This window comes from Dipteris shenzhenensis, chromosome 14 (assembly GCF_047967505.1).
Source record: "Dipteris shenzhenensis isolate YYH24624 ecotype China chromosome 14, Dip_SZ_1.0, whole genome shotgun sequence".
NCBI classification, from domain to species: domain Eukaryota; kingdom Viridiplantae; phylum Streptophyta; class Polypodiopsida; order Gleicheniales; family Dipteridaceae; genus Dipteris; species Dipteris shenzhenensis.
In genome coordinates this window covers 28228994-28244759 of record NC_141609.1, presented here as the reverse complement: position 1 = coordinate 28244759, position 15766 = coordinate 28228994, and the positions used below count along the sequence as shown (strand labels likewise).

Here is a 15766-nt window from a genome sequence, read left to right as displayed (position 1 = left end):
CTTTTAATTCCTTGGCTACCCCAGAGGTATAGCGCCAGTCGACGGGATAGCTCTATAGCACCGGTCGGAGGGCTACAAGTATAGCAATGGGTGGTGTAATACGGTTTTGTTGGTAGGTGGCAATGTAACTATAGGAAAGGGATGTCCTGCGGAGCGCAAGCAAGCAAGAACAGAGAACATAGAGCCCGTGTCTTAGGGACCTCACATGCTAACTCCCCAAGCACATAGTGATCTTGTTGACTTGGCAACATCTGCCATACCTCTCCATCAATAGGGTATTATTGGTAAGGAGTTACAAGATTGTCTTGCATCACAAGCCAAAGAGATCGAGGACTTGCAAGCACATGTACACACATTGGAGACTGAGCTTGCATGCTACAGACTTACCTTTGGAGACTTGGATGTAGTTGAGGATATTGACACATTTGATTTTGAGGACTTCACTAACATAGATTCGCAGGGTGCAGGACCAAGCACTCAGGGAACGGCAGATGTGGATCCTACTGCATAATTATGTAAACTTCTTATATAACTTTGTAATACTCTTCTTCGAATATAATGATCTGGGTTAAGTGCATTTGTTTCATTGTACAATTTTTATCATTCTCCAACTTCTTGTGCAATGATGGTTCAAATTTGTTTTTTAGTATCTCCTCCAATGGCATCAACGGTGTGATATTAGACTAAACATTAATAAGTTTTCATTTGACAATCCAGTACTCAATGATTACCAAATCTAAAATAAACTTATATCCCTCCATCCATATTGAGTGGTACCTTGAAATCCTAGAAGCTCTTCAGAATTAATGCTTTTGTAATTTTTGCGAAGCTGTACTCAATGAAAAGAGAGGGGTTGATAGAAATGGTCATTTCCATGAACCCATGGAAACCACCATTTTCACCTACCTCTATGTTTTCATACAGTATAGTTTTGCAAAAAAATACAAAAGCATTAACTTTGAAAAGATCCATTGGTTAGGAGACACTACTAAAAAAGGATGAAAAATGAGGCTTAGGATGGATCTGATAGTTATTAAAGGAGATACTACAAATGAAAAATTAATATTTAAATTTTGGTCAAAATATCTAGAGATACTAGAAAACAATTTTGAAATTTAATATTAATGCCGACACTATCAGCACAACCTTGAGTTGTTGTGAATGAAGTGGACTAAGTGGTATAAGTGAATGACCTTGTTTAAGTGATATAAGTGAAGGAAGTGGTTTGAGTGGTATGAGCGGATTAGGTGGACAGGGTGGTTTAAGTGATTCAAGTGAACTGCATTGTTTAAGTGATTTAATTGGACTAAGTCATATAAGTGATTTAAGTGGTTTCAGTGGATTAGGTGGACTTGTAAAGTTAATGCAAAAATATTGAAATATATCAACATGAATTAGTGCACATGATAGCTAGATCAACCCTTGCAACTTGAAAATATAAACTTCGATTGCGTATATTCGATTATTATTTCCAACTTTCTGATGTTGCCTTGAAAGTATTTGCAAGTCACAAGGTTGGCTCTAGCTATTATGTATACCAAATCATCCACAATCTCAATAATTACAACACAACAACATAACTTGTAGCCCATAAAGTTCTAGCTTTCAAGTACAAAATGAGACAAGATGGATACGAGCATATGCACTCTTCCATTGCTTGACATATTCTCCCATCCATCCCCTTGCATACAACATACCATCCTATATAATTAGAGCTTCATCCACGCTTTCGTCACCTATCATATTCTCCTATCCATCCCCTCATGTGTAACATAGAACACTCTATTGCATTCAACATAGGTACAATATCATCTATCTCTTCGACTTCACTGTTGTCACTGAGTAGATCAAGCTCGTCTTCCTCTTCGTTGAATGCACCCTCAGCAACTAATTCTATAGTCAATTGTTATCCAACAATTCTCATTATAGTGGCTTCACTTGCTGCCCTAGCCGCAACATTAAATCCTTTCAACAATTGTAGATTTCCAAAGCAAAATACTAAATCTGCAACTCTTGATGACTTTAAGCGATTGCGTCTCTTAGAATGAATAAAATTATATGCACTCCAATTTCATTCACATGCACACAATGATGCATCAAAAGAGAGCACACGAGTTGCAACATGTTGCAACTCCAATGTCTTTCCACCATATTCCTTCCACCAAGTAGGTGCAATAGTCGTCTTAATAGCATCAAGATTCCAAGGATCTCCAAAAGAGCCTTCGCGATTCGTATACCTCACTCGTTGTTGGTAGGCCAATTTGCCTTGATCTCCCGAAAGCAAGTTCTTACAAACCTCTCGAAAGTTACTTATGACTTTAGGATTCTGTGATTGAGCATGCATTTGATATTGTGGATGTATTGCGAATGCAGCTCCATGCAAAGGAGTGTGCATTTGCTTCCATCTCTTATTGGCCAAATATACCACTTGTTGCTTTTCCCTAGGTGCAAAGCGCACGAATTCTTTAACCTGTAATATTGCTTCTGACATCTTCCAATACACTTTACCCACAAAGGCATCAGCATCGACCATCCTCAATACTATCACAAATGGCTCCACACCTTCTTTTATTCTTTCTACATTTCTCCAGAATAGAGATGATTGTACAAGATGCACACATTTACTGCCTGGTATTGCGTACTGCGTCTTTTTCTCAAGCCAATTCGCCCATCGTCTATCAGCAACAGTCTCGACTAAAGCTTGCCAACAATCTAGCAAGAACTAGAAAAGAAGTGGCAAATTTAGTTTGACAAAATTGCCTTAGTTTCTTCACAAAGTGCTCTCTGAATACTGCATGCAAGTATTGATGACTCTTTATAAAACTCAATACAGCATTAGCATCTTGTAGTACTGGTTGCATAATGGCAATTGTCCAATATCCTTCAACAATAAGTTGAGAGTATGAGTGCCACATGGCACCCATGTCAGAGTGGGATACTTTGCCATGACCGTCTCACTCGTGGTCTTGTAATTCGATGCATTATCTATTACTAATGCAATAACATTTTCACTGCCACCAACTTTACGGATTGCTCTTTCGTATATTTTTACAATATATGCTAAAGCTTTTTCTTTTAGAGATGTATCAATACTCTTCGAAAACATAGTTCCCTTGGGTGTAATGCACATTACATTTATCAAGGGTCTGGCCTGCTTGCTAGTCCATCCATCAAAAGTAAGAGTGCACCCATATATAGGACTAAAATCCAATATCTTTTTTTTCAAGTAGTCCGCCATAGTTTGTTTGACTCTATCAAGATGATCTGTATGCATTTTGTTATAATCCGACAAAATAAATCCTGGTCTAGCACATGATTTCAAGGCATTACGCAACCTCTCATCTCTCATGACATTGAATGGTATACCATTTTTAACAAATGCTTCTATCCATCTTAAATGCTCTTCATGCACCTGTTGCCGAGAAGAAATCCATCCTCCATAGAAGATTGTTCCCCCTTTTTTCTCTTCTTTACTTTGACAGGAATTAGTCGCATCAAAACTCATGTGCGACCCACTTGCTAGCAAATCTACATCACCTTCATGTATGGATACACCCCTCACATTTATTGGTGCTTCTCCTTCAACCATCTCATCAACCTCAGTGCTCACATCTTGTTGACTTGGACAATTCCTTATTAGGGTCGGATTAACCACTTTCTTCACTTTCTCTAAATATGATTTGCATAACGGAAGAACATCAGACGGAGTGTAGTCCTGAGCAAGCTTCAACGTCACTGCCTATTCCGAGAAAATGTTGCTTGATGTAAGTAGAACCGCCTGTGAACTTATGTCCACAATATTTACACTACACAAAAGAGACCGAGGCATGTAATTTTCATATCTCCATCACATATGACCAAATCTTGTTGCGCACCATGCTTTTAAAGTTGTAGAAAAACCAAATGCAAAAAAATTAATTTGAGTATGCTATAGAAACATATTGCAATACACATTTTGTCGAAAACAACACATATCCTTTAAAAAACACTTTCAAGAATTTATTAATTGTCAGTCATTCACGTTCTATTGAAATAATATGAAATATTCATTCAAAAGAAAGTGTAAAAACGAGTAATGAAAATTAAGAGACATGGATTCATTTCTATTGAAAGAATGCACTCAAAGTGTAAAGCATTCATTCACATTTTATTGAAAGAATATTAAATATTCATTCAAAAGAAAGTGTAAGAATGAGTAATGAAAATTGAAAGACATGGATTCATCTCTAATGAAAGAACACTCAAACTGTAAATCATTCATTCACATTCTATTGAAAGAATATTAAATATTCATTCAAAAGAAAGTGTACGAATGAGTAATAAAAATTGAGAGACATTGATTCATTTCTATTGAAAGAATATGCTCAAATTGAAAATCATTCATTCACATTCTATTGAAAGAATATTACATATTCATTCAAAAGAAAGTGGAAGAATGAGTAATAAAAATAGACATGGATTCATTTTTATTCAAAGAATATACTCAAATTGAAAATCATTCATTCACATTCTATTGAAAGAATATTAAATATTCATTCAAAATAAAGTGTAAGAATACAAAGAGTTTTAAAGATGTATGAATTAAAAGTTTTAAAGGTTATTAGGAGACTTGTCTCATTCCTTTCACATTCTATTGAAAGAATATTAAATATTCATTCAAAGAAAGTGTGAGAATACAAACACAAAATAAAATCATATTTCTCACAAGAGATCTAAGGAACTCAACAAGGAGATCCTAGAACTCCCAAATACAAAAATTCTCACAAGAGATCTAAGGAACTCAACAAGGAGATCCTAGAACTCCCAAAAAACAAGCGCATTTCTCACAAGAGATCTAAGGAGTTCAACAAGGAGATCCTAAAACTCCCACGTACAAAAATCTTGTCATAAGAGATCTAAGGAACTCAACAAGGAGATCCTAGAACTCCCATAAACAAATTTCATAGACACAAAAACAAGCACATTTCTCACAAGAGATCTAAGGAACTCAACAAGGAGATCCTAAAACTCCCACAAATAAATTTATCTCACAAAAGATCTAAGGAACTCAACAAGGAGATCCTATAACTCTCACAAACACATTTCATAGACATAAAAACACCAAGAGAACATTTCTCACAAGAGATCTAAGGAACTCAACAAAGAGATCCTAGAATTCCCACAAACAAATTTCAGACCCAAAAACACCTAAGACACTTTTCTCACAAGAGATCGAAGGAACTCAATAAAGAGAACCTAGAACTCCCACAAACAAAGAAACAAAGACCAAAACCAAAAGTCTTACAAGAGATCTCAGGAACTCAAAATGAGATCCTAAAGCTCCCTAACACAAAATCCATCTTATTTCAGACATTCTAGGTTGCTTTCACAACTTTGAAGGACGTTTCTTCTTCTTTTCCTTGTTTGATCTCTTATGCTCAGCTAGGGAACCAAGGGTGAGATAGGAGACACTGGCAAACAGTGACCTTATATACAAAAACGTAGCCACATATTCGTCCTAATACAAGTTTATTCATACGAATACATTATTTGTACGAATAAAATCTATCCGTATGAATATATAGGGATGACGTGTCGATTTATGTAAAAAACGTGACATGTCATTCTTTTTACCCAATTTTTTCTTTCATTCGAATCATTCGAGCAATTTTCTTGCATTTTTCGAATCGCAAATTTGAATTTTTCTACTTAGATCTAAACTAAGGAGTCTACTCCTTGAAATTATATCTCCCCCAAAAACAAGATCCAAGCCAATATCCTCAACCGCCGAATCATCTCATCTCCTACCTCTTAGTGTCATGAACATATGCTTTTCTGATTGTTGGAGCCTTTGACTCCAAAGCCCTAAGCTAATATTATACAGGTTTCATACCATTAGCAGCATCCTCAAACTGCCTCCATAATATAGGGGATCCCAATGTTTCTTTCCGGTCATCCATCTTCTCCTTTGTTGCCCTATTGATGTCAATTCTAACATCCATCATCAAATGTATCACAATTTAATGTCTCTATAAGAAAACTCTTATTATTCACCAAGGATTACAAAGTGTAGAAATACTGGCAAATCCCGTGGTTGTTGTTGGCAATTGCAACATGGTAGAACCTTCACGAGACATAAAGATTGATTCAAGACATTACTTCGATCGTATTAACTTCTCAATGTCTCGAGCCTCATGAACAATATCTTTGAACCATGGCACTTGTTTATACCAATATTGAACAATGCAAGATTTAAAGTTGCATACAACATGTAGATGCATATAGATTGGTATACTCCCTTTGCAATATTCTGCCCACCTATTGACAATCTCTTGGCATTGTCCATGATAACCTACAGAACCTTTTCCAAGGCCTAACTCTCTTATAACCTTTGATAATATACCAGTTTATATAGGTCTCCCACTTCTTTACATGTGAGGCATGATATGTGGAAGGCCTCCCCATGCAGCGATATAATCATCACATTCAATAAAACATGGTGTTTTATGCTTGTCCACCCATCTAAGACAATTGTGCATCCAGTGTTATGCAATCATTCGAAAATGTTGCACTTTATGTGATCTTTCTCTTTTGCATATGCCTTGTTTGACAATGTTGTACGCAATGTGTGGTATGCAGGGGGGTTGAATCCCACTCCATAGTTAGCAATGCAATTCCATGCAACTCTCATATCATTGTTATTGACCATTCTCTATGGATATCCTAATCGCAAAATTGATCTACCAAGAACATACCGTGCATTCTTTAATTCTTAAATCCGGATGCTCTCAACTATCGTGGATTTCTTGAAATTAGGAGTTGCAATTGCCGATCTAGCTTCACGAGCCATAGGTGGAGATCTATCTTGCATGTTAATGTCCACACAGGGTGTGTGATGTTGCAACAATTATAATTACATCACCTGTGTGTGCTTGCAGACCCTAGTCCACTTACATCTTGAGCTTCCCAAATTGATCTTCTTCGGATTTTCCCAAACGATTGCAACTTCTCTATCAAGGTTCGAGCTGCTACAGGACTTCCTGGGGCTGCACAACACTGAATGTGCTTTCTTTAGTCACTAGGCAAGTGACCCCTTATGCAAGATGCTACCCTTGATTCTTTATACCACAATACTTGCATTTCCACTCAACACAGTCATGAATATTAATGACAAAGTCCATTCTGTGTTAGAATATGAAGCCAAGTTGAGTCAGTTTGGTGTGTTCTAGTGTGAGTTCTAGTCTAGTGTGTCCTATGGATGCCACATGTCGTATTGGGAGTTATCCCATATGCATAGGTGTTCATATGTGTGTGTGCTCTTATATAAGAGCTCTACTTGTCTAGTGTCAAATCAATCAAGTATCAAGCTACAAGCTCTTTGGTCTACACATTGTGAGTACTCTCATTTTTGTTCATTGCTCTAGTCATTTCATTTCCATTTCAATATGTCTCCTTTTAAGTGTCACTTTCTCTCTCCCTAGCCTACCCTCTCTCTCTCCCTCTTTCCACCATGTTCCTTCATGTGGTATCAGAGCCTCCCTTCCTACCTTCCCCTTCTTCTTGCTCTATCTAGAGGATGAGAGAAGCCCACAAATGGAAGCTCCCCTCTCCTCTTAGGTAGAGCCTCCCTTCTCTTAGCCTCACCATGGTTCCTCGCCATCAAGTACTCCAATGTCCTAGTGATTGCTCGTGGTCCTCGTTTGTGAGTTCAGCTCATTCTTGCATCAATTCATGGTTCTCCCTTAGCATTGGCGGACATTCCTCATCAGTTGGTTGCCAAAAACTTGTTTTGGAGTAGTCCAGCGACTATTTTTTGATCTTTTGAGGTCCGATTTTGATGTTTTTTGACATTTCGGCACTACTTAAACATAAACGACCCTATCCCACACATTTTGAGAAAAAAATTAATTTTTGTTTCGTACAACTATACGGACCTCTGTAGGCAAATGCGCGACAATGCCAAGAGTCCGTACAACTTGTCAGAAGGCAATTCTGAGCAGTTTAGGCTACTTTTTGGCATTTTTTGCTCAAATTTGGACTCCCTGACCTCCACCAGTGAGTTGAGCTTCTTGAGCTTACCCACAAGTCAATTTGACTGTACCAACACTCCGGTACATTGACTTGAGGCTTCCGACAGTGGGGAATACTCTTTTCACACCTCGTCATCTCCTACAGTACATTTTCGCTCATTTTTTTGAGCCTCTTCTGCGCATTCGGTGACTCTAAGATTGGCACATTAAGACTCATGATGTGATCTCCCTTGGTAGCTGCTCCTATGGACTTCATCGACACATCATTCGAGGGCATTCTTGCATGGTTCTTAACCGACGTACCTATTTGCATCAGGATGTGCGCACTCTTGTGTGGTAGCTACTTCGAGCTCATGGGTTCTCTGCCCTTGCTATGCATAGAATGAATGAAATCTTTTATATTTTTTATATGTTTGAGTTAAAGATTCTCTGCCTTGAGTAGTCCCTCTAAAATGAATGTTTGAAGAGTCAATAAAGGTCCTGTTCCTTGGATTGTCCTCCTAAAATGATGTATTTCTTTTATGGTGTGTGACTCCATGTTTCTAGTTAGTCCCTGCAGTCAAGAGGGGGATGTACTATGGGAGCCATATATTGGCATTGATAGGTCTATTTGTTTATCATGCTTGGCTTGAGAGTTCCAGGATGTTGGTGCATTGGTTTCCTAAACCTCTGAGTTGGTCATGCATCCATGCTAGATGAGCTTTCTATGTTATGCTCACTAGCCTCTGAGCCATGCTCACTTGCCTCTGAGATTGTGTGGGAACCATGTCTAGTTCTAGACCGGCATGCACAGTTTTGATGACCGTCATTGTCATGTTCTTTTCTTGATTCCATTCTAGTAGTCTCTCACCTTGCCTTCACGGGGGGATGTTAGAATATGAAGCCAAGTTGAGTCAATTGGTGTGTTCAAGTGTGTTCTAGTGTGAATTCTAGTCTAGTGTGTCCTATGGATGCGACGTGTCATATTGGGAGTTATCCCATATGCATAGGTGTTCATATGTGTGTGTGTGCTCTTATATAAGAGTTGTACTTGTCTAGTGTCAAATCAATCAAGTATCAAGCTACAAGCTCTTTGGTCTACATGTGAGTACTCTCATTTTTGTTCATTTCTCTAGTCACTTCATTTCCATTTCATTATGTCTTCTTTTGAGTATCACTGCCTCTCTCCCTAGCCTACCCTCTCTCTCTCCCTCTTTCCACCATGTGACTTACATTTTCCCCCCTGTGCATGTGGAATACCTCTTTGAGAGGATTGTGGCACCCACATAAATTCTCTCCCTGTAGCTTGGTTAACAATCTCAAGGGTGGATCAAGTGTTGGGGTAGTGTCCATTTCAGTATTGAGATCCTCTTCTACAAATCCTTGTCCAACCCCAGGAACATTATTAGGCATATGAATACTGGCTTGGGCATGACTCGATGCATCCACAGTTTTCCTAGTCACTAGCCACCTTGAAGGCTGTGCATGAACATTTCTAGTTATAGGCATTTTTTATTGGGCACTTGTAGTCGCAACTTGTACTCTGTTTAAGAAAGATCCCTCCTCAAGTTGGTTTTCTTCATTGGTAGCTTCCAAGGTCCGTATGAGAGATTTGCTATAAAATGGGAGCAAAATGGAAAAGTTAGATCTCCTGTCAAATGAAAATCTTGGATAAACAAAAATGACAACTTGAATGCTTCTCATATTCCACTTCCTATAATGGGAGATCATGCATGAGTGGTTGCCCTTGCACATTCCAAGCCTAATTTCTGTAGATAGATACCCATTGTCCAATATGTAAATTTGACATTGAGACTACCATGCACTTATTTTGAAGCACCCAAAAACAAGAAGGGATTGCAAGAAGGCTATGGGGAATCATTAAAAGAATAATCCTTAGAGTAGGCAATACAAAAGGTATTAGATTCGATGGAGACAAGCTTAATTAAGGGACTCGGCTTCAATTCAAACTTAGTTTCAATTTGGCCTCTAGTTCAAGGAGCAATATATATTTATACTCTATTTTGCACTAAAGGCGCATGATACAACAATCATGGTCAAGGGAAAGTTTAAGGATTTTGATGAGACCTTGTGAAACTGTATAATTGCATTGTTCTGATTGTTTAGGGAGAAATTACCTCCTTTTTGACGAGCCCTACTCCCTCCTTGTAGCTCATGCAAGGGGAAGGGAAGCGAGGGGGGGCAAGAAGAGAGAGAGAGAGAGAGAGAGAGAGAGAGAGAGAGAGAGAGAGAGAGGTATTGTTTAAAAAAATATTGCAAAGAAAGCTCCACCTTATGTCCTTAATTTTGTTTGCAAACAAGGTACAAAGCTTGTAGGCTATTGGTACCTCTTTTGAGGAGACCTAGGTCGGTTGAATTTCTTGTTCATAGACATTGTTCATAATTGGTGACATTGGTAAGCTAGAATTATGAGTGTGTTCGAATTTTATTGTAATGCATTTAAAGTCTTTAGGATTGATGCAACATTGCTCAAAGTTGGACTTCGATAGAAGCCAGTTGTACTTTTTCTTTTCTTTATTTCTCCTTTAGTCTAAATTTCTTTTAGGTGAATTCATTGTTTGAATACGTTTATCCAATAGCTTTGTGACCACCTTACTTCTAGTTGTCTTCAATTTGTTAGCATTTCCTTGGAAGGCAGTGCTTACTCTCACTTTTGAAAAAAGTGTCCCTCTTGCCGCGTGGCTCCTCTCTCTCTCTCTCTCTCTCTCTCTCTCTCTCACACACACACACACACACACACACACACACACAAACTTCCTTTTTAGTGAAATAAACAGCACATAAACTTTCCAATGGTTCGATGCACGGGCTTCCATCATAGGAGCTGCAAAGTAATCATCCATTCATCTTGACGATCGTCTGCAACCTAAGGTAGTGCTTACGAGTACTTGTCTCACTCACCATGCTTTGGGCAATCCTTGTATTGGTTTGTCTGAGGAGTACCTTGTATTCGCTTGTCTCAATCCCCATGCTGTGAGCAATCTTGAAGATGCTCACCCAAAATGGCTAGGAACTTCTATGGGAGGAGAGTTTATGGGAAGTATTGAAGGGCACATGTAGGCTTGCTCACAAGACATTTTGGAAGTTTTGCCATGTGGAAAGAGGCCCTTTTCCATGTAGTATTCAATATCATGAGTTTCTACAGAGAAGGCACCACGTACCTAACCAAGTGCGGCTAGGGGCAGGGGACTGCCGGCCCTAACATCACGAGTTTCTACAGAGGAGGCCCATGTACCTAGCCCGATGCAGCTAGAGGTAGGGGACCGCCGGGCCCCGGGTGTGGTCCCCTACCTCCAGCCGCACCGGGCTAGGTACGTGGGCCTCCTATGTAGAAACTCGTGATGTTGTCCTAATGTGGCAATCTCTCTAAGACTTGGTGTGAATTGTAGCGTTGCCATGGCCATGCATTATTTTTGTGGTGAGGGCCTCAGGTCCCTTGCCTCCAGCCGCACCAGGCTAGGTACGTGGGCGGTGCGGCTAGGTACGTGGGCTTCCTCTCTGGAAACTCATGATGTCCTAGTGTGGCAATGTGTCTTAAACTTGGTGTGAATTGTAGCGTTGCCATGGCCATGCATTATTTGTGAGTGTTCTTTATGTGAGCCAAAACATCCAAATTGAACAAGTCTTCAGAAGACAGGTGACGCAAGGTGGTGCGCAGGCAGTGCAAGAAAAATTCGTCTAACGTCGATTTTGGCTTCGGAATCGAGCACCCAACAACAGTTTCGATCGAATTTCGGCGACACATCGAAGCTATGCAACGTAGATTCACCCCGCAGCAGATTTTGCAGCATTGGCGTTACGCTGCCTCGTGGATAGAATAAATTTCATGGTGTCAGGCTAAATTAGGAAACGAAAGCATCGAATTGGATGGCAGAATCAAGCTCGAACGAGCAATGAGATACAGGACTTGAGAATCAATACTGCAACGCGACATCAACCGGCCAAGAAACTACATTTTGATTTTTCAAGCTGTGTCGTAGTGCATTGTAGTCGCATTTCCTCGATTTGATGAAGAAAATATAAAGGATTGCCTAGATGCAGAGCAAACAACTGAGGATGCCTGCAGCCATCGCTTTTGCAATCACGGAAAGGGCTCATAGCTTCTGTCGCCCCTGCTTTCGCCTTCCTCGTCCCTCGAATTATTCGATAAGGAGCTGCATTAACAGGTATGTCCATGGGAGTGCACAATTGGAGCAGATTCCTGTTGGAACGTCTCCAACAGCCGCCTATAATCAGCTTGTGGCATCGGGTGCAATCCATAGAGACGAACATCAGGTTGCCGCACTACAACCTTTCGAGCGCTTGTACAGAGAGTTGGAAGATTACAAGCCTCCAGCTTATAAGGGCTTAGCGTCACGACTTTTACGGGCTGTGGGTGCTTATACATCCCGGGAAGCTCCTCGAGGGTGCGCCTTTCACTTATTTGGCAACCGCTTACTTACCTTTCGATACCAAAACGTCCTTCAACAAATACCGTCGAGCAGCACAAGGAGCAGTGCGACACTTCTACTGCACTAACTAACTGCTCATAAGAATTGGAATTCACCACACATCTTTCATCTCTCTGTAACCATTGATCTGCTTTTGACGGGTGAAACAGGGCTCTGCGTTTGCTCCCTTTACTGAATATCATGCGTAAATGCTTGTTGCAGGGTCTACGTTTATGGGGGAGTAGGTACTGGGAAATCCTTGATTGCGGACATATTCTATCACTGCAGTCCTGTCAAAAGCAAGCGTCGTGTGCATTTTCATCAATTCATGCTCGATGTGCACCGAAGGTTGGTTTTGAAACGTTTTATTTTTTACAAATAAAGGTCCTGAATCACTCTGTAATGACTAGAACTTTGGGTGTGTCGATTGTGTCGATTGTTGGATCTTAGTGTATAAGACTGGAATACTTGACATTGCCAACCCATACAAAGCTCAAAAAGTTAGATGAATTGGTACTTAGATTGCATCGTACCTTATAGTCTGCATTTTTTCATTTTCTGAATGTAATGCTTGATAAATTTCTTACTTCTCGTGTGTGAATTATAGTCTATCCCCTATATCATCCTGAACTCTGTGGGCTGAAAACAAACATAATCAGTGATCGTGTGTTATATAATTTGGCTGCTGATCTGTCTGTGCACTTGTATGCACGAGAGAGAGAAAGAGAGAGAGAGAGAGAGAGAGAGAGAGAGAGAGAGAGAGAGAGGCTTTCGACACTCAAATTAGCAGGCACACTCCCTGCCTTGAATGGGACCTCACTTATCGTCATCTGTACCCATGCCTCTGTACTGTGGGGCTTGGATGTTGATTTTGGTTGGGGAAGGGGGAATAAGAGAAACTGGAGAAGGTGGAGTGAGAAGTGAAAGGATACACTTCTTGTGGCAGTAGGAGTTGTCAGATGTTGTCTATGTACATGCTTGCTAAAGAGGATGCAGCTTTCTCCCTCTCTTTTGTGCTAGGAGTTGACTAGTCCATCGTCTCCCTGAGGTGGTAAATTAATGAAATATCTTGTAGCTATCTGTTTATTAAAGAGATTTCTTGCTTATGTATGGTTTTTAAAGAATGTTTTTGGCGATGAGACGAAAAGAAAAACAAGAAATGCTTATTAACGTCTTTAGAAGACCAAAGCAGTCCATGAGAGAGTATAGTACAATGGACGACGCCCAGCCACTCTGATTTTCTGTGACTGAAGGGACCCATCGTCTATTAGCTCTCTCATAGGCTCTGACTCCATTCACAACCACTCTCTCGTGCCTATACTGTAGGAAATCGGGCACGGCAGATCAATGTTGCTACCCACAAAGAAGACTCTTGAGTGGGACTCCAGTATGTGGACCCTCTATGTGAGGCATGATCACAGTCTGCCAGAGTGTTCTACGTTCCATTCGACTTTGCCCATAGAAAATTGTTGCACCAAGCACCTAAGCTGCCCCATGCATCTCTATGAAAGCACCATGAAGATCCCACGGCCAGAATATCCTTGTTAACCCCCAAAGCGCTCCCTTCCAGGCTCAATCTGGCAAAGCTCAAGTATTGGAGCTTTCAGCATACTCTCTCTAGCACAGATAATGCATACTCTGTCCTCAAGGTATCCATAGGGAACCTAGGGCCTCTTCCCATGTCTGAATTTCCTCTATGTCTGTTGCAAATCATCCCTCAACCTCTGAAGCTGAGTCATTGCTGAACATGGACATGTGGTATGGAAAAACTATCATGTCATCGGGTCACCCTGCTGAACTCAGCGAGCATGAGAGGAGTGATAAGAATACTTTCTTCTCAAACTTTTATCTTCTATGAGACAACTCCTGGCGCACTCATATCTATCTTCTATAGCTGTTGAGAGTCAAGCTCCTACTCCCCGAGCCGTCGAAGCTCTCTCTCTCTCTCTCCCTCTCTCTATGAGAGGGTCTCAGGCAGGCTCGGACAGGTATAGGATGGATATAGGAGATAATGAGCGCTATGGGAGGGTCAAACAAGGTTGCCAATCATCACCTATCTTGTTTGGCCTTTACATAGACAAGCTTGAGACTTTCCTTGGGACGCTAGGGGGGGCAGGCTGCTCTCTTGCCGGCTACATGGTTCAAATCCTCCTATTTGCAGATGACGTGGCCTTATACTCATCCTCAGCATAGGGCCTCCAGCAACACTGCAATTCATACCTTCTGCAAGACACATGACTTTAAGGTCAACCTTGGTAAAACCAATATCATAATCTTCATCACATCTGGAGTAGCCATGCACAGGGAGCAGTTCATGCTGGTGGATGGATTACCGGTAGAGGTTGTTGCATCCTACACATACTTGGGGGTTCTTTTATTTGGCCCGGTTTTCACAATATGCAGGCCGCTGAGCAGGTATACGCCGCACTTGCTAGTCTCAGGTGGCAGTGCTTTCACTCTCATTTCTAGGATCCCCAGATCAAGTCTCTTGTCTTTGACTCCCTGGTCTGCCCTACAGGTATGTGTTGTAGTCTTGTTGGGGGCAGTTGTAGATTGGGATTGAGTGGAGAGGCTTCAGGTTCTCTTGTTGTTACAGATGACCTGCAACCACCAGGCCGACATCAGATAGTCTTCGCTGAGTTTAGAGCATCCCCACTGCAGCTTGATGGAGCTTTTCAAGTTATCACATGCCTCTACCGAGTCCTCAGGACGACGTAGGCTACCATGACTAGCCATATCTTCATCCATGTGAGGGCGATCAGATGTGTTGGTACTCATGTGCATGCAAATGGTTTTAGAGCCTGGAGCTTTACATGGACAGATTACCCACCTTTCAGTATAGCTCTCTGCTCCACTCACCTATCACGAGCTCATCCAGGTTATCCAAGAGATCTCTCACAATTACACACATTCAGAACCTGGTTGGCACCCAACGAGCTTCTTGTGAAGCTCAGCTTCTACAGGGACCATTGCTTGAGGATGTCAGAGGATGGCCTCATTGATCCACCTAGGTATACAACGGGTCCACCTCCCCCACTCCCTGAGGATATAGGTCGGGCAATTCCATGTCTCATCGCACCACCTATGGGAGGATCACATCGGTACTCTATGTGATCGACCGAGATCAAGTCAGAGGAGCGCTTCAAATTCAGATGCCTTGTGTACTTCGAGATCTAAGGTCATTACCATTGTCTCTTCAGGATGGTTTCGGACCCCTCTCCAATTTCTCGTCGAATTGATAAGGGCAAAGCTCCAGCAGAGCCAGAGCCCAGTATACATTCATCAGAGCGTGCAAGGGTCAAGGTGCCTAATATTGCTAACTAAAGA

General features: G+C 40.9%; 1 protein-coding gene across 1 annotated transcript in view; it reads left to right on the top strand.

Moving 5' to 3' along the window:
• Positions 1-12065: 12065 nt before the first annotated feature.
• LOC147894417 (uncharacterized) overlaps positions 12066-15766 on the top strand; it is a 45965-nt gene continuing 42264 nt past the window's right edge. The window contains exons 1-2 of the mRNA XM_087385308.1: positions 12066-12415; positions 12662-12787. Of these exons, the coding sequence (XP_087241434.1) occupies positions 12066-12415; positions 12662-12787 (476 nt within the window). The remainder of the gene's footprint in view (positions 12416-12661; positions 12788-15766) is intronic.